Source organism: Chlorocebus sabaeus, chromosome 16, assembly GCF_047675955.1.
Source record: "Chlorocebus sabaeus isolate Y175 chromosome 16, mChlSab1.0.hap1, whole genome shotgun sequence".
Lineage (NCBI taxonomy): Eukaryota > Metazoa > Chordata > Mammalia > Primates > Cercopithecidae > Chlorocebus > Chlorocebus sabaeus.
In genome coordinates, this window is record NC_132919.1 from 26228547 (window position 1) to 26249366 (window position 20820).

At 41.3% G+C, this 20820-nt stretch overlaps 1 protein-coding gene across 2 annotated transcripts in view; it reads left to right on the plus strand.

The window, feature by feature from the left end:
* Positions 1 to 8003: 8003 nt before the first annotated feature.
* Positions 8004 to 20820, plus strand: part of NLK (nemo like kinase) — a 159731-nt gene continuing 146914 nt past the window's right edge. The window contains exon 1 of one of the 2 annotated variants that reach the window (XM_008010765.3): positions 8004 to 8706. In XM_008010765.3, the coding sequence (XP_008008956.1) occupies positions 8249 to 8706 (458 nt within the window). In that variant the 5' untranslated portion in view covers positions 8004 to 8248. The remainder of the gene's footprint in view (positions 8707 to 20820) is intronic. The other variant, XM_008010766.3, reaches the window with a different exon arrangement.

Sequence of the window (20820 nt, forward strand, 5' to 3'; positions counted from 1 at the left end):
GGAGCTGGGATAAATATCCCATCCAGGGACTGAAAGATGCAGAGGGGTAAGATGAGGCCAACATCCTGAGATACATGCAAAGGGAACTCTCCTGGGGCTCAGAGCCTGTGTTATTAGGATGGGAAGAGGCCCAGCTGTGGGTGAAGAAGGACCAGGTGGTACATGAACTTAGATTTGTCTGGCCTCCCCCAGTCCCCAGCTTGTTGCCATGTCCTGTCTCTATCTTAGTTGCTAATGGCTCCCTGACTGATTCTTCCACTGTCTTGTCTGGCTTCTCTTGTTATACCTTCCAGTAGCTGATCCTGAACATACACGTTGTCCTTCAGCAATACCAAATGCCTGTGAGGTTTGTAGCCTTGCTCCCACTCTCTCTTATCAAGCCTGCACCTTCACTTTGGCATTGATGACTTTATCCCCTGTCACAAGACTGATGGAGGGCCTGTAGGGGCTCAGAAAAATGGACGAAGGAAGATGTGAGAAGCATTTTACAATTTACTAAGATTTAAGTATCACACCTCATCTCCCCAATCAACTCCCCAGACAGACAAACAGAAGAGCACTGGAAGTGAAGATACCAGGAAAATAATGACAAGTAAGCAATGCACAAAAGTGAGGAAAGAGGCCAGGAGTTGTGGCTCATGCTTGTAATCCCAAGACTTTGGGAGGCTGAGGCATGAGGATTGCTTCAGCACAGGAGTTTGACAACAGCCTGGGCTGTCTCATAGTGAGACCCCATCTCTAAGAATTAAAAAAAAAAAAAGTGAGGAAGGGAACTACCGATCCCAAGTGGCTACTCTGTGTCAGGCATTGTGCTAGATATTTCATATAGTAATATATGACCTTAGTTAATTTTCTCCATATTACCTTCTACTGCAAAATAGGTGTGATTATACCCATTGTTCAGATGAGGAAACAAGCTCATGTCAAGTCCCCAAGGTCAGACAGCTAGAAAGTTTTTCACAGAATCACATAAATAAGATTATATACATAAGAGTGCATGTTTCAAATAAATATTGCAGACATTGAACGTCTATATTTTCAGGGGAGAGAGAGATCCAGATTGACTTGTATCAGAAAAACACTTCATGAAAGATCTGAGGCTACAGCCCAGTGCAGTGGCTCACGCCTGTAATCCTGGCACTTTAGGAGGCCAAGGCAGGCAGATTCTAATGAGCAACAAGGCAAAACCCCAACTCTACAAAATACAAAAAAAATTAGTCGGCTGTGGTGGCACATGCCTGTAGTCCCAGCGACTCAGGAGGCTGAGGTGGGAGGATCACCTGAGCCCAGGGAGGTCGAGGTTCTTAAAAAAAAAAAAAAAAAAAGACGACAAAGAAGAAGATCTGAGGCTCCAACAGCAAAGCCTTAAAAGTGAGTAGAACTTGAGACTTGAGTAGAAGAAGAGGTAGAAAGATAAGCCAGGCCCCAAGCGTAGAGACAGAGAATGGACGGGGTATGACCCAGAGGAATGTGTGTGCTAAAAGGTCAGAGGTGATTCTACTGCCTTCTGCTAACAGTTTTGGGTAAGAAATGTTAAAAAAAAAAAAAAAGTGTCATGCACCCAGTGAGGGGCGTCCCTGGCTGCCAGGCTTGAAAGGGTAAGAATTCTCTGCCTGCCCTTCCCGGTACTCCATAGCATCACTTATTTGCCCCTTCCCTCCAGCCGTGGGGTACAGTGGGAAGCCAGCCAGCCCCAGCTTTGTCACTCACTAGATGTGTGAGATTTGGTAAGGTACCTTGCCTTCCTGAGTCTGTTTCTTCATTTGCAAAATGGGACATATTGATGATTGATCACACGAGAGAACAGGTGTTGAGCACCCAGCACTGTTGAATATGAGTTGCTCCTTTTGTAGTCCTTTAATCTTCCTGGGCCCGGTCCAAGTTCTGCAAAGTCTCTGCAGACAACTTATGGGGTGAGCCAGTTCTTGGAAGAAAGGGAAGATCACCTCCCACTTCCTGCACATTATATTCCTGCTTATGCATTCTGATGTCCTGCTTGCTTTTTTAGGCTCTAAGTGCTATCCTGCTGACTCACTTCCGACTTCTCGTTCATCATGCTCAGCTCCTGAAAATGGAACAGAATGGAAAAGGCCGGAAATTGTACTGTCTGATGATGTGTTTAAGGGGCCAGCCACTCCACGTGGATGGAATGCTGGGGACATGAACTGAGTGGTGCCCAAAATGATTTCTCCACTGGACACTTGGGACACTTTGCCTTGGATTGTAATACCTGTACTAATAATAACCATCCCACTTACTGCCAGCAAGCCCCAGGCTATGTGCTTTCCATGGATTGTCTCTTTGAATTATCACAACTGCAGATGTCAGGGAACCTCTCTGTTTCACAGAAAAAAAAAAAAAATTCACACTAAGATAGGTTAAGGAACTTACCCAAGGTCACACAGCTGGTAAGGGACAGATTAAGGATTCAAACCCATGACCTAGATTTGTGCTGTCTAACATAGTAGCTACTAGCCACATGTGGCTAATGAATTTTGTTTTCCTTTTTTTTTTTTTTTTTTGAGATAGGGTCTCACTCTGCTGCTCAGGCTAAAGTGCAGTGGCATGATCACGGCTCACTGCAGCCTTGACCTCCCTGGGTTCAGGTGATCCTCCCACTTCAGCCTCTTGAGTTGCAGGGACTATAGGCACATGCCACCATGCCTGGTTAATTTTTTTTTTTTTTTTTTCAATAGAGATGGGGTTTCACTATGTTGCCCAGGCTGGTCTTGAACTTCTGGGCTCAAGCGATCCTCCCACCTTGGCCTCCCAAATTGCTGGGATTACAGGTGTGAGCCATCACACCTGGCCTCTTTTAACTTTTTAGTGTGACTACTAGAACACAACATTTCATATGTGGCTCTCATATTTCTCTAGGACAGCACTGATCTAAACCATAAACATTATTAAATGATCATCAGACCAATGATTTCCCAGTGTTTTTGATAAATTTTTGAGCACAACTCCTCAATTTGTATATTCTTATTTATTCATAAATGCTATACATTTGTACTACTCTGTAATATTGTGTACATTATAAATCATTGACAAAATGGATATTTTTAAAATATGAAATAAAAAAAAGAGAAACAGAAGAAGTTGTACTAATTTCTTCCAGGAGCCTAGTGGGTCACTTTGTGCACCCCCCACCACGGTATGCACACACCATTTTGGAAATTCTTGCACCCAGAGAGACTTAGAGCTCCTGGGGGCAGAGATTTTAACACAGATTATCCCTGACTTATGATGGTTTGATTTTTCTAGTTTACCATGATTTGAAAGTGATGCTCATTCAGTAGAAAGTGTACTTTGAGTCCCCTTTCAACCACTCTGCTTCTTTTTTTTTCTTTTTTCTTTCTTTTTTTTTTTTTTTTTTTTGAGATAGTCTCTCTCTGTCGCCCAGACTGAAGTACAGTGATGTGCAAGCTCCGCCTCCTGAGTTCACGCCATTCTCCTGCCTCAGCCTCCCAGGCTGGCTAATTTTTTGTATTTTTAGTAGAGACGGGGTTTCACCATGTTAGCCAGGACGGTCTTGATCTCCTGACCTTGTGATCTGCCTGCTTTGGCCTTGCAAAGTACTGGGATTACAGGCCTGAGCCACCGCGCCCGGCCTCAACCATTCAGCTTTCATTTTCACTACAGTATTCAATAAATTATGAGATATTCAACATTTTATTATAAAATAGACTGTGCTAGATGATCTTGCAGAACTGTAGGCTAATGTCAGTGTCTGCGCACGTTAAGGTTAGGCTATGATGTTCCGTAGGTTAGGGTATTAAATGCATTTTCAATGTACAATGGGCTTACTGGGACACAAACACATCATGAGTCCGGGAGCATCTGTATATCTATCTCCTCTCACTCAGAGTTGAAGTTAGCACCGTGCCTAGATATAATCGGTGCTCAATACATGTTTGTGGAAGGAATAAATAACTCTTAATGTACAATTGTTTTCTCGTGGGTTAGATTAATTTATTTATTTCACACGTATCAAGCACTTTCTATGTGTTATTATAGTAGTATACTAAGCGCTGAAAAAGAAAGTTTACAAAGACTAAGCTCCTTTACTCTAGGCCTGTGCTTCTTAAGCTCTAGTGTTTACAAGAATGACCTGGAGAGCTTGTTAAACAGATTCCTCCTCTCCTCCCCCAATTCTTTTCAGTAGGTCTGAGGTGAAACCAGATAATTTGCTGAACATCTAAGAAGCTTTTAGGGAACTACACTTTGGAGGAGAGTGCTGTGCACTGGAAAATTGGAACCATCTCAAATACTACGTGAGGGTGAGTGTTGAAGAGAATTTATATTGCATTTTCACTATTTGCCAAGCATGTTTAAACATATCACCTCATTTAACCCTTGTATCGACCTCATGAGTCATGTATTATTATTTCAGTTGAGACGACTGAGATTGAGAAAGGTTAGTTAAGTTGTCTAAGCTACAGAGTAAGTAAATGGCAGAGCTTGGGTTTGTACCCACTTCTGCACTCGGTAATTCAGGCAAATCTGTAGCAAGTGTCTTCTTTTTTTTCCAGGCACTGTCCTAAGGAACTGGGCATACAACACTGAGTGAGACAGACAAGCTCTCTGTCCCTGGTCAAACTCAACAAGCACTTAAAATATAGATATGAGGGAGGCAGTGTCATGGAGATACACAACAGAAACATATACTCTAGAACAGAGTTAGAACTTTCCAGGAAAAAAAGTAAAATTTACATGAAGACCTGAGGGATGAATGAGAGCAGTGAAGGATGGGCGGGAAGTGTTTTGGGCTGAAGATACGCATGAAGGCTTGAAAGTATTCAAGGAGCTGCAGGAAGTTCAGAATGTCTGAAGTGTAGAGAGTGGAGGGGAGAGATAAGACCCTTGAGGTAGGTAGGCAGGAACCAGATCATGCCAGGCTATTTAGGGTACAGCCAGCCTTTTTTTTTTTTGACAGGATCTCACTGTCACCCAGGCTGGAGTGCACTGGTGGGATCTCAGCTCACCACGGCCTCTACCTCCCTGGCTCAAGCTATCCTCCCACTTCAGCCTCTTCAGTAGCTGGGACTAGAGACATGTGTACCACTAATTTTTGTATTTTTTGTAGACACAGGGTTTTGCCACATTGCCCAGACTGATCTTGAACTCCTGAGCTCAAGGGATCCACCTACCTTGGCCTCACAAAGTGCTGGTATTACAGTTGTGAGCCACTGCCCCTGGTCTCAGATTTGTATTTTTAAAAATTTACTATGCCCCCAGAGGGGGATGGATCAAAGGAGAGCTAGCTTGTAGGCAGGGAAATGGTTAAAGATGCTAGTGGTGTAAATTTGGGTAAATGCTGTGTGACTGGGAAGAAGCAGAAGTGAGAGGGATTTAAAATTGTTTAAGACTTGATGATTCAGCTTGGGCAACACGGCAAAACCCCATCTCTACAAAAAAATACAAAAATTAGCCAGGTGTGGTGGTGTGTGCCTGCAGCTACTTGGGAGGCTGAGGTGGGAGGATCACCTGAACCCAAGAGATAGAGGCTGCAGTGGGCTGTGATCATGCCACTGCACTCCAGCCTGGGCAACAGAGACCATGTCCCCCCATCAAAAAAAAAAAAAAGAAAAAAAAAGACTTGATGATTGATTGATTGGAAGGGACAATGTGGACAGGCAAAGGAGGGATTGAAGATGACCTCCAAGTTTCTGAGTAAACTATGCAGTTTCAGTAGGGATAAGGTTCTGTAAGCTTATTATTTCACATTTTAAGAGAAGGGTAAATTCAGATAAATCAAGTGATGTAAAGGAAAGATGCTATTTTAGTAAGATTTCAATGACAGAAACTTACTTAATAGAAAATATGGGAGAGGCTGGAGGCGGTGACTCACGCCTGTAATCCTAGCACTTTGGGAGGCCAAGGTGGGAGGTGGGAGGATCTCTTGAGCCTAGGAATTTGAGACCAACCTGGGCAACATATTGAGACTCTGTTTCTAAAAAATTAAAGAATCAGCCGGGCATGGTGGTGCACATCTGTAATCCCAGCTACTTGGGAAGCTGAGGCGGGAAGATTGCTTGAGCCGGGAGTTGGAGGCTGCAACGAGCTAGGACTGTGCCACTGCAGTCTAGCCTGGGTGACAGAACGTAACCCTGTTAAGAAAGAAAGATGGAAGAAAAGTATTATTTTTGTGGTCAAGTTTACTTTTTTGTTTTAATTTGCACCCAACTTTATCATCTGTTGACAGTGGAGTTCTGAATGCTGGAGATTCCTCCTCTTTTTGCCAAGATCAGGATTAACCATGGAGAGGACCGGCCGTAGACTAAGAACTGTCAGTCTACTGAATTTCTTTTGTGACTGTCTTCTTGTTGAGTGACCTTGGAACTTGACTTTCTGAAGCTCAGCATTCCCTTTTTCTTACCCTATTTTTCCCCCACACTTTACATCTTAAGTGGTATATTAGACGGCTCGGGGATCGGTGGACCAGTGGTGATTTGGGGTCCGCCTTTTTCGTCTAGGTCCCGCCCACTTTAAGACCCCACCCCTTTCCTAAGCCCCGCCCCTGGAAGAGGTTGTCTCGATATGACAGCAAATTCTCCACAATCCTGTCCTAGAGGAGCTATAAAGGGTGGGACTTACATCAATCTTTTTTTCCATTTGTCAGGTCAAGTGTCTATTTGGCCCAGGTTCCCTCCTACTTCATTTTCAACCCAAGGATTGGTCACTCTGTTCTTTGCCTCTGGCTCATGATTGGTTCTTTCATTCCGCCCCTCTCTTCCAGCTTTTGCAGGCGGGATTAGCACGCAGCTTCCTGCTCCTGCCAAAAAATAAATAAATAATAAAAGAAGAAAAAAGAGGAGAGAGGCGAAAGAAAAATGTCACGAAGATCTTTGCTTTTTCATTGGCTTTAAGCCTTGTCGGTCAAGCCAAATTCTGCCTTTGATTGGTCTTTCTATCTGCCCATCCCGGATCGGGGGCGGGATTTCCCAGAAGACCCACACCTTCTTGCCACTGGCCGAACAGTGCGCCTGTCTGAAGCTCCTGGCCCAGGATTGGAGGCGGTAGCGGACAGGTGGGCGTGGATTGGCTAGGGCAGCCGGTCAGTGCAAGGCGGGGGCGGGGCCTCGGCGGCTGGTTGCGCGTGTCCGCCGCTGGCTCCGGTCTATCCGGCTTTGCTAGGGGAGGTGAGTCCGGCCGCGGCGGCACCGGCGGCTGAGGAGGCGGCGGCTGAGGAGAAAGCGGCCGCGGCGGCTGAGGAGAAAGCGGCCGCGGGGACGGAAGCCGGGTGGGGGGGAGGGGGGGAGACGGAGCAGCCTTGAGCCCTGAGGGGCCGTCGCGCGGGGGACCCACCCGCTCTCCCCCCCAACCCTCCTCAGCAGAAGCAGCCGGCGGCGGGGGCAGGAGTCAGCCCGCTTCCGACCGTACCCCGCCCGCCTCCCGGGGCTCCTATTCTTTGGCCCCGGGACCCTAACCTTCTCCCGGGGCGGTTCCCGCTGTCTGGGCGTCCGAGCGCTGCCCACATCTTTCATTCTTCCCTGCACCTCCTTCCCTTCACTTTTGCCCTAGCTCTCTTTCTCCTCTCTGTCCTGCTGTCGCCTCCTCTCCTCACTCCAGCCTCCTTCCCTGGCTCATTCTGCCCAGGAAAGTTTAGAACCCCCGCCCCCCCCTCCCCAATCAGGTCAACCTGACTAGGAGTAGGGGGAGATGTAGGAAGGCCTGAGAGTTCGAGGGGGGGGGGAGCTGGAAGCTGGTTTCCCAGAAAATTTCCCCCCATCTTCTCCATTTAGGGTAGTGGGAATTTTTTTTAATCCTGTTTTTGAGGAGGTGGTAGGTGTTTAGAAAAGGATGTGGGAATGGAAGGGGTAGATGATTCAACCCTCTTTCAAGATTCCAAGGGTGGTGTGTTACCTGATCCTTTTCGTGTGTGGAGTTCAGGGGGTCGGGAGGTTTGGCCTTTATTCCCACATTCAAAGTTGGAACCTCCCCCAAATTAAGAATGGAGTTTTAGTACCCACTTGTGGCAGGAATCCTGGGGGGAAGGGGTCCTTTTTTCCTTTTTCTTTTCTTTTTTCCTTTTTTTTTTCCTTTTGGCAACCCACACCCTTCCACACACGCTCACCCCAAAATTAAACACCAAGATCCTCTAACTTGTTTGGATTGACTGATGAAGACATAAAGCCAGTTACGCTCTATGTTTTTTGAGGTGGAGTGAGTGGTTTTTCTTCATTTTTAAATGGCCAAATGACAGCTTGACCCAGTTTGCTTTCCAATCAAAGGGCATTTATTTTGAATGTCTCTTTGTGGCGCAAGAGCCAACGCAAAAATGATGGCGGCTTACAATGGCGGTACATCTGCAGCAGCAGCAGGTCACCACCACCACCATCACCACCACCTTCCACACCTCCCTCCTCCTCACCTGCACCACCACCACCACCCTCAACACCATCTTCATCCGGGGTCTGCTGCCGCTGTACACCCTGTACAGCAGCACACCTCTTCGGCAGCTGCGGCAGCCGCAGCAGCGGCTGCAGCTGCAGCCATGTTAAACCCTGGGCAACAACAGCCATATTTCCCATCACCGGCACCGGGGCAGGCTCCTGGACCAGCTGCAGCAGCCCCAGCTCAGGTACAGGCTGCCGCAGCTGCTACAGTTAAGGCGCACCATCATCAGCACTCGCATCATCCACAACAGCAGCTGGATATTGAGCCGGATAGACCTATTGGATATGGAGCCTTTGGTGTTGTCTGGTAAGTATCCAAAGAAAAACACAACCTCTCATGGTTTCTTCTGATGGTTGTGATTGGGTGAGTGCATCCCTCGTGGTTTTCTCCATGTTGACCAAGGTGGAGCAAGCTTCTCAACCCAACTGTAGGAAGCCACCTTCACTTATGTGGTAATGCATTGGCTGTCTAGGCCTAATGCATTGGCTGTCTAGGCTCATGGCAAGTTTTGATGGAGGACCTTCTCATGAGCACCACACATAAGTTTGCTGTCTACCAAACTTTTCTGTTAGAACCTAAGCAAGCCACTGAACACAGCATCGGTAGATGAATGTATGGAATACTAACTCCTACAAAGACCTTGGTCATTTCGTGTGTTTGATTTAGTTTGGATCGGTTGCCCAATGGCATTAAGTGTTAGCAACTGATCCAAACTGAATTCCTTTATAATACTCTTGTCATTACGATATACTTTGCATAACTACTTTCCTATCCTTCTGTCTTTTCACTCCTTATTTTGTGATCTTGATCTCGAGAAGAAAGATAGGATTCATAGTTGAACCAGTTAAGATCATTGCTTGAGTGGTTTATTTTAAACCATGGAGCTACAGTTGGGAAGTATGTAGCTGTAGCCTTTTGATAAGAATGCATTAAATATAGCATCACACATGAGTACCACAAATGAGGTTAGTAGACTAGCTATGCAGTGGCCCACATTCAGTGTAATGTTTTAGTGTCATTTAGTGCCTCTTAAGTTCCTATTATCTGTTGGTCAGTTGCTGTAGTAGGAAATAATACTTTTTAAACAAATGACACTACTTTTGCTAGTGCTAGGACATTTGTAAAAGCCTAAGGGCTTCTTAAATATAACATTTTGGTCTATTTGATCTAACCTTAAAAAGATTAGTAGTTTATAATAAAATATGTTTATTCCTGTCAAAACTAGAATGAACTGGGTTTTCTCCCAAGGACTAATGATTCCACTTTGGATAGATGAATTGATATTTTCAGTGCATTCAAAAATTGATTCTTGTTACTGTCTAGAAATCCCCCATTACCACAGGAAAATGAACTCTTTGGAACTGGCCCGGTAAATATCTCCTTTCGTTATTGTTTTTGAGGCTAAAATTGATGGGCGCATCGTTTATGCATTTTAACTGGCCATCTTATTTATATTTCAGATTTGACAATCTAGGCTACTAAGTGATCTCATCCATTTTTTAAAAAAGCTAGTAGAGTCCAGTATTTTCTCAGCTAATCCCCAAGGAAGTTTCTGCTGCAGCGCAGCCCTTTCTCCAAAGTGTGTGGGATTCAAGGTGGGAAAGAGTATAGCTGGTAATGGTGCCTCGGTCATTCTGCTCAGGGACTCGCCTGTTCCTGCCTTCCTCTCTCCCTTCCACAGACTATCTAAGAGATTTAACTGTGAACTTCCTATTCTTGCCTAACTCTTGAGGATTTCCAAGCTTTGGTTGGGGGATGGAGCAGACAGGAAAACGGTTGTTCCTTGGTTTAAATTTTGTCATTGATTTACTAATAACTTTTAGCACTTGTTTGGATCCTCTTAGATGTGGATGCTTGCTGGCTTTTTTAGTGCCTTACATACAATGCTAAAAACTAGGGATACTGAAAGGGAAATGAGTTGCAGCATTCTTGAATATATTCAAAAGGCATTTTTCACTTACATTTCTATCAAAAAGTGATGTGACTTGTAGCAGTTTTAACTTAGGTGGCAAGGGAAGATTTTTAAATTTTATTTATTTTTTTAAGGAAGGGGTCACTGACTACAAGACAAACCTTGTAAGCCCCTTGAGGGTAAGGATTGTCTACTGTAGTAATCCTTTTCTCCTCAGCGCCTAGCACAGTGCTTTGGCATCTTTGCTGCTTGATTAATTGATCTAGTCAGGTCCTTCTTTGTTTTGGCTTAAACAACAGAAAATTACTTCTCGCAGTTCTGGAGGCTAGAAATCCAAGATCAAGGTACAGATTTGGTTTCTTTTGAGGCCTCTCTCCTTGGCTTGTAGATGGCCACCCTCTTTCTGTGTCCTCACATGATTCAGGTCTTTTTTTTTAACCAAGTTTTTCTAGTTAACTATATTGAGTGTTTTCATCAGCTGTAACAGGTGAAATACAATTTGGTGTGAAAAAAGAAAGAGTTCCAGGTGTATGTTTTAGTATGCAAATACTTTTCTATTTTTATATTTACATGTCAATGACATGCTGTCTGAATTGCTTATTATATTTGAAATTTAACTGTTGTATGACCTAAGTAAGACTGTTCAGAGATTTGAAAACCAAACTACAGGGATTTACACTAGTATTCTGAAACTCAAGGTAAAGATATTAGTGAGGTTTTTTTTACTTTTTAACTGAAACAGAATCTATCTTTTTAATTTAGGAAGTACCTTATGAATTGGAAACAACTTTTTTCTAAAATGATTATAATGGAACATAAAAATATTCTCCCAATATTACATCGTTTGATTCAAACCACCACATAACTAACCACCTGGGTATTATAAGATTCACTTAATTCAAACATATATTCATTTAATGCATTTTGCAAGTATTCTTCTGGAATAGCATGTGACAAGAAACTGTAGTTTGCCCCCATTTCCTTGGGGACATATACCCAGGGGTACTAACTGATGGCTAAAAAAGTGGCATGTAGTTTTGAGAGAGATTGTTGTTTCTCCATGTAGACAAGGAGAGATATTTGTAGAAGTGATGCAGCATTTTACCAGATTTATCACTGAACAATTTAGTCTAGCTGACTTGATTTATCTTTCTGTTGAATTTAACTAGTGGAATAACTTACCAGTATTGGATAGTTGTGTAAAAGTAGTGAATTACTCATTAGCCTGCTGGTAAAGATGGTGCTGTGACAGTTCAATTAAGGTTTCATTAGCAACTGTCTGCTGTATTTTATCTCAAAGTAAGAGTTCCAGTTTACCTGGTAATGTGATTGTGGGATAGCGTGAGATAACATTTGTTGCCACTGATAGAACGTTGTTTATGGGTTATCAAAGTATCATATATAATTTGACCTTCTTTATGAGACATTACAGCCTCCAAACATCCACATGGACATTTTCATAATGTGAAAACAAAACACAAAGCAACCCACAAGTAGTAACTTCAGTCATTTGGTGAGTAATATAAATCTACCTTTTTGTCTGCAGTTCACATTTGCCAGAGGAAAATGCTGTGGTTAAAGATGTAACTACTTTGGGACAAAGAGTTTCAGGGGCTCATAATTTTGAGAGATAGAGGAAGTTGACCACATGAGAGTGGTTTGAGGATTGCTATGCCTAGACAGTTTTTGACATTGGCAACTTAACATATTAGAGATGGAATTAATGGCACATATTGCCACTTTGGTAAAAGTGAGTCTGGGAAAAGCTTTTTTTAAAAATAAAATTAGCGTTTTGGTTTGTGATTTGCCTGATTAATTAAAAGATCAAAAAGCCTGGGATTCACTTGCTCTGTTGCCTTTGTGTACTCCAAGTAATGTTGGATGTCTTTGAATTTTATTATTCTAATAACTTCAGCAGGTTACTTTTATCTGTCTTTCAAAACTGTAGTAATAGTTACTTATTAGCTCTGTGATCTTGATAAATTATTTGACTTCTCTGTTCCTTATCTATAAAATGGGGATAATAATAGTATTTACCTCAGGATTGATGTGAAGTTTAAGTGAGGTAATTCTTGTAAACCGATGATTACACTGTCTAGCACGCAGTAAGCATCAATAAATGTTAGTTGTTTTTGTTGTAGTTATTGTTGGTAGAAAAATCAAGCTGTTGTGTTAATGTGCATGGAAGTGTCTTCAGAGATTGTCAGATTTATCAGGTGAAATCAGCATGCAGACTATTTTTGGAGGCATGACTCTAAATAACATAGCATGTCCCCTCAGTTGTACTGTATGCCAGGGAGATTTGAAAACGGTTGAATTTAAAGCCAAGGGGAAAATACTCTGTGCTGTCCTGTCAACTAATAAAAAACAAATAAAAATAATACACATTTGTATGGAGTTCGTAGGTGTTTTAGTCAGATCATCTGCACTGTTTTAGAAAGTATTATGGCTTTATATACTGGGAGGGAATTATTTTTTTCATTTCAATGTAACAAGTGAAAGACATCCTTATTGTCGAAGTTCAGCTTTAGTAGAAATTCACTTTGCTTATGTTTGGATGAAAAAGTGTGAATTGCTGAAGATCCCAGTGAGGTGGGAGAAATACAGTGATTTAACAAAAAAATTATTCAGTATAAGCCCTTGTGCATGGTAGAGATTGTCTGTCTCGCTCATCTTGTGAACATGAGAAGCATCTTTTTTTCTTATGTTTTCTCTGGTCCTCTTACTCCGTATAACAAACTGTAATTTGGAAAAATGGAGAATGCTTTTGGGATGTGTTTGGGGAAAATTCTGGAGTAAGTTATATCAGAAAGAGTAGTATACTAAAGGGCATTTTGTTATTAACTGTGTTTTACAGGTTAAGAATCTATAGCATTGAGAAGTTTCTCCACTATCAGCCAAGATTAACAGCCACAGCTGGATTCTTTGGGGGCTGTGCTTTGTGAAAAGAGCTTTGAAGAAGCAGAGCCTGCACCATAAAAAGGAAACGGTTGCTCTTCTAGACATAACAAAGCATCCGTGTGAAACTAGAAATGTGGAAATCTGTATTGTTAATTTTAACTGCAAACGAACTTACTTTTAGAAATTACAGGTTCATGATCATAAAGTAGATAAAGCAAAGAGTAGAGAATAAAAGTAACAATCTAATGATACTGCACCCACTTCTTAGTGGTTGAAACTCCATAGCCTGTAACATTGCAAGTCATTTTGTACTTAGACTCCTGAAAAGATTATCCAAATTATGTTCAAAAAACAAAACCACAGCACAAAAAATAAACTTGTTTTATTCTTGGGGAGAAATTTCATGTTATACTGTGAAATATTAATTTAGAAAAAAAGAGAATTTTTTTTTTTTAAAGGCATTTCAGAAACCTTGCCCTTTCAAACAAGCTGAAACAATATCCCTCAACATTAAATGCCATCTTTTTAGCTGTCAGTACCACCGGGCATATGTCCTGAAAGAGAAATGGGGGCAGATGTAGTTCCCTTTCATATGCTATACCAGAACAAAAACTTTGTAAAATGCATAAGTGCGTTAACTGAATATGTGTTTGAATTTAAATTCTGGGTTTTTACCTTCAAAGCACAGGCAGCTGTAGATACAAAAAGTCCTATAATGGAGTACTGGAATGTTTCATTGTCTTCACAACTAGGAGTGTCAGAGTTTTCTCTGCCTTCTATATTGTAAAACTGAGTGGCTATTCTTGTGGTTTTTATTAGATTTATTGATGTCCAAGCAATTCAAGAATTAACTGTTCATATACTGTATGTTTCCTTAATATGCTTATTTGGTTTCTTTGGAGATTGTCAAGGCCAAAGAAACTTTTCATTTGTCGTCCAGCCAATAAATGGACAGAAGCTGTTAGAAGCTCTTTAATTATGCATCTGTTTGGGTTTTAGTTCTGAGTCCCTTTGTCTCTATGCTACTCCAGTGAATTATTTGTTGATTGGGTCATCTAATACAGGTCAACAATAACTAAAATAGCTTGTCAGTGTGATCCTGATGTTGCTTAGGGGTAACAGAGTCCCTGAGGCAACAGTTGTAACACTGTCAGTGAGCACATAACAAGTTATGATAGACATAGTCAGTAGTTGTAAGGTACCTAGTGCGGAAACAGAAAAAGCTGGTACTCTGACATTATGGAAAGATGACTTCTAAGTGAACTCTACTGAGATTGAACTTTAACACTTAGTTGTAATGGTGTGAGTAGAGGGAGTATATACGGGGGTGTCTGTCACTGATAATGATTGGTGCTCTTTACCTAAACCCAGTTTTGAAATAATTTGGCTAATTGAGTCGTATCTCCTATGAGGCAGTGAAAGTTTTTTACACCTTTGGAACTCACTAGTCTATATATTTTTATTGTCACTTTGCTGTGGACCAGCACTTTCGCAGGCACCAAATGGGGATATTTAGTCTCATAAATAATTTTGCGAACCTTTATTAAGCTGCTGCTGCTGTTGTCTGTATTGTGCTTAGTACTGAGGTATAGGGATGTTTAAGTCACCATATTGTTTTGGAGGAGTTGACAGTCAAGTAAACAATATGAACAATGACACATACCTACTCTCAGGGTGTCCTCAGCCTTGGTGGAGAGGTGAAACTAAATTTGAAACCATTAAATAAAAACTTAAGAATATATTATTTTCAGGCTGGGCACAGTGGCTCACACCTGTAATCCCAGCACTTTGGGAGGCCGAGGAGCAGATCACCTGAGGTCAGGAGTTCAAGACCATCCTGACCAGCATGGTGAAATCCCATCTCTACTAAAAATGCAAAATTAGCCAGGCGTGGTGGCACATGCCTATAATCCCAGCTACTCAGGAGGCTGAGGCAGGAGAATTGCTTGAACCCGGGAGGCCGAGGTTGCAGTGAGCCAAAATCTGGCTGTTACACTCCAGCGTGGGCAACGAAACTCCGTCTCAAAAAATGTATATATTATTTTCACTTGTTCTTACAATATTCAATTATTGTGTGTTACTATTTGCCGGGCACTGTGCTGGAGATAAGGATTAAAGGTGATTATGACCTACTGGGGGAAATAGATTTGTAAATGCATTATTATCCATTTATAGTGCCATAAATGCAGCAATAGAGATAGTCCCTGGACATTAAGGGAATGTAGAGGAGGGATGTCTATGGAAGGTCAGGATGCTTCCTAAAATAGGTAATTCTTCAATGAGTTTTAAGAATGAGAGTCAACCAATGGGGAAGGGCAGTGTAGGTGGAAGGGCCTATATGTAGGAGACTACAGGGCTGGAGATGCTGAATGTGCAGTGCAGTGGGTGGTAGGAGGTGTAAGCTAGAGCTCAATCATGGAGAGGTTGGAATGTCATGGTTGAGTTGAGGCACTAAAAACAGTTTTTTATTAATAAAGCATATGTGTACATATAGCACATGAACAGTTAAATAGCGTATCTGTGGTATTAAGATTTTACGAGGGGAATGATTAGGAAAAAAGCCTAAAAAGGCTCCTTAGGCGGTCAATGATGGGAAAAGGTTAAAACTCTGCAAATGGCAACTACTGAAAGTTTTTAAGTAAGAGAGACTTGGTCAGATTTAATTTTTTTTTTTTTTTGCTATGTAAAATAGAAGAGTAGAGAGACTGAGATCTGTCTGAGTCTTAGGGAGTGTTCTGTGTTGTAAGTGGAAGAAGCTACTGGAAGCAGAACTAAAGGACAGTCAGGAAAATGTGTTCACAGTGATTGATAATCTAAGTATGGCAGAAGATTGTTAGGAGAATGGGAGTGATCTTTGGTGCTAACAAAAAGTCGAAGAAGGCCAGCCATGGTGGTTCACACCTGTAAACCCAGCACTTTGGGCAGCTGAGTGAAGCACACTTCAGCCCAAGAGTTTGAGACCAGCCTGGACAATATAGTGAAATCCCATCTCTACTAAAAATACAGAAAAAAAAAAAATTAGCCTGGTGCGGTGGCATGCACCTGTAGTCCCAGCTACTCAAGAGGCTGAGGTTGCAGTGAGCTGGTATCGCACCACTGCACTCCAGCCTGGGTGACAGAGTCAGAACCTGTCTCAAAAAAAAAAAAAAAAGTCAGAAAATTAAGATGGAGAAAAGGCCATTGTATTTAGTGAGTAGATCATTGACAGCATTTGAGAGAATGATTGTGTTTGATTGTTTTTCCCTATACTGTGTATGTTTGATTCTAAAGAATTCTTAAGTATTCAGTATTACTTTTTACAATTTGTTAAACTTATTAATACAATTCTTCCAAATCTCAAGTTTTTTTTTTTTTTAGTTCAATAAACCGGAGAACTTAATGTTCAAGGTGCCATTTCCTTGGGAAGGATTTTTTTTTTTTTTTTTTTGAGACAGAGTCTCCCTCTGTCACCAAGCTGGAGTGCAGTGGCATGATCTTGGCTCATGCAACCTCCACCTCCCAGGTTCAAGGGATTCTCCTGCCTCAGGCTCCTGAGTAGCTGGGATTACAGGTGCACGCCACCACACCCAGCTAATTTTTGTATTTTTAGTGGAGACGGGGTTTCACCATGTTGGCCAGGATGGTCTCGATCTCTTGACCTCATGATCGGCCCACCTCGGCCTCCCAAAGTGCTAGGATTACAGGCATGAGCCACTGCGCCTGGCCTTTTTTTTTTTTTTTTTTTTTTTTAAACAATAGGGTAATAGATTACTAAACTAAACTTATTAGGAGGCAAGGTTCTGGTCTTAGCCTTGCTGCCAACAACACTGTGACCTTGGTAAAGTTATCTAAACTTTCTTAGCCTTGGTTTTCTCATTTATAAAATCCTGTGTTTTCTAAGATTCTATTATAAAATGGTATTAATATTTGCACGGCGTAGTGGCATTGGAGTTTGCTGGTGACCACAAGACAACTTTCTCTCTTCAGGACTACAGTGTTGAATAGCTTCTAAAATTGTTTAAAGGAGAAATGAGATAAATGTCACCCTGTTCCAGTGTGGTGACTTTTATAGTTTTCTAATTTGGGATCAGATTTTAAATGTTCATTTTTTTCAAGAGACTTGTTTTCTTCTATTACTGAGTTATTGGTAAGGATTATACGTGTAGTTCAGCTGTGGAGAAGAGCAGGCCTATTTGCAAATGAGCAATCAATTTCTTCCTACATGTCCATTTGATACTACTATTTTCTTGATAATATTTACCTTTTTAGTGTTTTAGACTTTAAAAACTTGCTTAGTTTCTTATAAATCTTATAGTAGTTTTCTTACAATATTTTGAGTTATTTTTAAATTTTTAAATAAAATTTAATGTTCAGTATTTTGTCATCTTTTGTGTGTGAGTAATCAGGTAAGATGATTTGGGGGCCAGTGCTTACATTAATTTGCAAGTTTCTTTAAAACAAATATCTTTCCAGGAGTCTCCTTTAAATTCTGAATTTGGGTAAGAGACTTACTAGTTTGCATGTGGGCCTCCCAGAAAATGAGCTTTGACACAGCTTTAAGGCTGTAGTAATTTAGGGCTTACAGTGCCCAAAGAGGGCACTTCCTAAAGCTCTTGTCCAAGACACCCTCAGCAAACCAGCAGTGCTATCCAGTAAATACATAGTGAAAGTATGCAATCTTAAATTTTCTAGTGGCCACAGTAAAAAATGTAAAAAGAAACAGGTGACATTAATTTTGGCAATGTATTTTAACTCTATATCCAAAATATTGTCATTTCAACATGTATTCCCTATAAAAATTATTAATGATTTATATTCCTTTTTTTTCCATACTAAGTCTGCAAAACCACTGTGTATCTTTATACTTAGAATATGTCTCAGTTTGGTCTAGCCACATTTTAAGTGCTTTGTAGCCACGTGTGGCTATTGACCAGCACCAGCATATTGATCTCTGGCTTTTTTTTTTTTTTTTTTTTTTTGAGACAATCTTGCTCTGTCACCACACCTGGCTATTTTTTTTGGTTTTTTTGTAGAGATGGGGTCTCACTTTGTTGCCCAGGCTAGTCTCAAACTCCTGGGCTCAAGCAGTCTGCCCACCTTGACCTCCCAGAGTGCTGGGATTACAGGCGTGAGCCACTGCACCTGGCCTCTCTTTGGCTTTTGTTGGATTACATACTCATTTCTGAACCAATCACTGTCAATGAAGATAAGGTTACTTTTGGAGCAATCAGATCCACTTCTGGACCTGGAGATGGAGTCAGTTTTAAAGGGAAGGGATGAATACCAGCAGTGAATGCCAGGAATGCAGTCATTAATGACCAAGATATTGCATTTGTCTGACTTATGTCAGACTCGGAAGAACTTGACTGGGTACATTTATGGAACAAACTGGAATAATGATCTCTATAGAGAAATCCTGTCTGCCCTGAGTTATTTGGAGGCATTTTTCCTTTTCTTTTCTGAAGCTTTGTTTGCTTAAAGTAGCAGAAGGTAAAATTGGTACCTGATCCTTCATGTTTGCTTTCCTTACCAATTAGAGCAGATATCTCCTATTGATTTCTCTTTTTATCCTCTCTGTGTTGTGGTTTTATTATCCGGATAAGGTTCTCAGTCTTGCTTTCAATATAAGCAGTATAGAGCTCAGTAGTGTCAGGCAGCAGACTTCTTACAGGGGAGTGGACAACACAGAAACTTTTTGTTTATCCATTCTTTGACCTAAAATTCTTGCTCTGAGCTACAGAGAAAAGGTGAAAAGAGACATTTGAACAAATAGATAAAATTAGTCATTTGACCCAGATTGCAGCTTTTCTTTCTGTCTGCATAGATAAAAATCATCCTCCAATTTACATAAGCAGGTGATTTTTCTTACATGCTAATTTTCTTAATGTACCATGGCAGGGAGTTGCAGATTTGCAAATTGTGAAAGTTAATTGAAATAAGCCAGGTGACTTTTATTTCACTGTATTATCTTACCAGTACAAAAGTAACCAAAGGGTGCAATTATCAGGTGATTGTCTCATTGCACATCTAAATTAACAGGCAGCGTGGTGCAGAGGTTTTTCCCCACCTTCTCCACTTCCCTCTCTTTTCTAATTTTTTAAAATAGGAAACTATTGATTTCTGTATTTACTTCACTAGAGCTGGAAATTTAGTAGTACAGTTGTGGAGGAAATTTGGACTTTATTAAAAGTAATCCAGAAGCTATAAAAAATTGGCAAGTAATGTGGGTATTGTGCAGAAGAAGGGGCTTGGTTTGGGTTTGAATTGCCTCAGAGAATTATGTGAGCATCTTCAACCATGTTTAATTGATTGGCTTCCTCTGTGTTCATTTTCCCAGGTTCTGCATGTTATAGTAATTGGGGTTATTCTGAAGTTAACTGGGTGTATACCATAGCCAGTGTTCAAAGCAAATATTGACAGGCATTCTTTTAAAAACAAAAGCTAATTGATTATAACAGTGTTTAAGACATTTTAATAAAATATAAATTTTAGAAAGGCACAGCAGTTAGTTGTAGGGATTCTTTGCAGAAGATTTATGAGGACAAATAATGTCAACCAACAAAGCACCTTTCTTTATTAAGACTTTCCAATGTTAAACTTAATAATTAATGTTACTTAATTTCTCAGATGTTATAATATTATTCACTTAGTGATATGTACAGGGAATAAATCATACTCCTTATGCTTTGAAATAATGACTTAGAAAAGAATCATAATTTTAAGCTCGTAAAAGTTGGGCCAGTCTTTTTTCAGTTTAAAGAAAAATAGAGGAACTTTTAGAACAAAAGTAGTTAAAGAATGACCTGAGGAGAACAGTTAACATTTAAAGGGATAGTATGCCTGTAAGCCCAGCAGTTTGGGAGGCTGATACCAGAGGATTGCTTGAGCCCTGGGCTGTGTAGCAAGAGCTCATCTCTACAGAAAATAAAAAAATAAAAACTAGCTGGGTGTGGTGGCACACACCTTTAGTCCCAGCTACTTAAAAGGATAACTCTCTTTAAATCCTAGCTCTGCCCCTCATTATCTGTGGGTAAATTATTTTATCTCTATGTACCTCGTGGTCTTCATGTATACAGCGGAGATAGTATTCCAGTAATTGTAGGGTTGTTGTGGGGATTTTTTTTTTTTTTTTCCCAGACGGTGTCTTGCTCTGTCACCAGGCTGGAGTGCTGTGGCATGATCTTGGCTCACTGCAGCCTCTGCCTCCAGGGTTCAAGCAATTCTTCTGCCTCATTCTCCCGAGTAGCTGGGACTACAGGCACATGCCTCTATGCCCAGCTAATTCTTGTATTTTTAGTACAGACGGGGTTTCATCATGTTGGCCAGGATGGTCTCAATCTCTTGACTTTGTGATTCGCCCACCTCAGGCCCCCAAAGTGCTGGGATTATAGGCATGAGCCACCGTGCCAGGTTGGAATTTTTTTTTTTTTTTTTTTTTTTTTAGTATAGTGGTGCCTTGAACTCCTGGGCTCAAGTGATCCTCCCACCTCAGCCTCCTCAGTAAGCTGGGACTGTAGGTGTAACCCACTACACCCAGCTGATTTTTTTATTTTTTAAGAGGTGGTGGTCCTGGGAGTCTTGCCATGTTGTCCAGGCTGGTCTCAAACTCCTGTCCTCAAGCAGTTCTC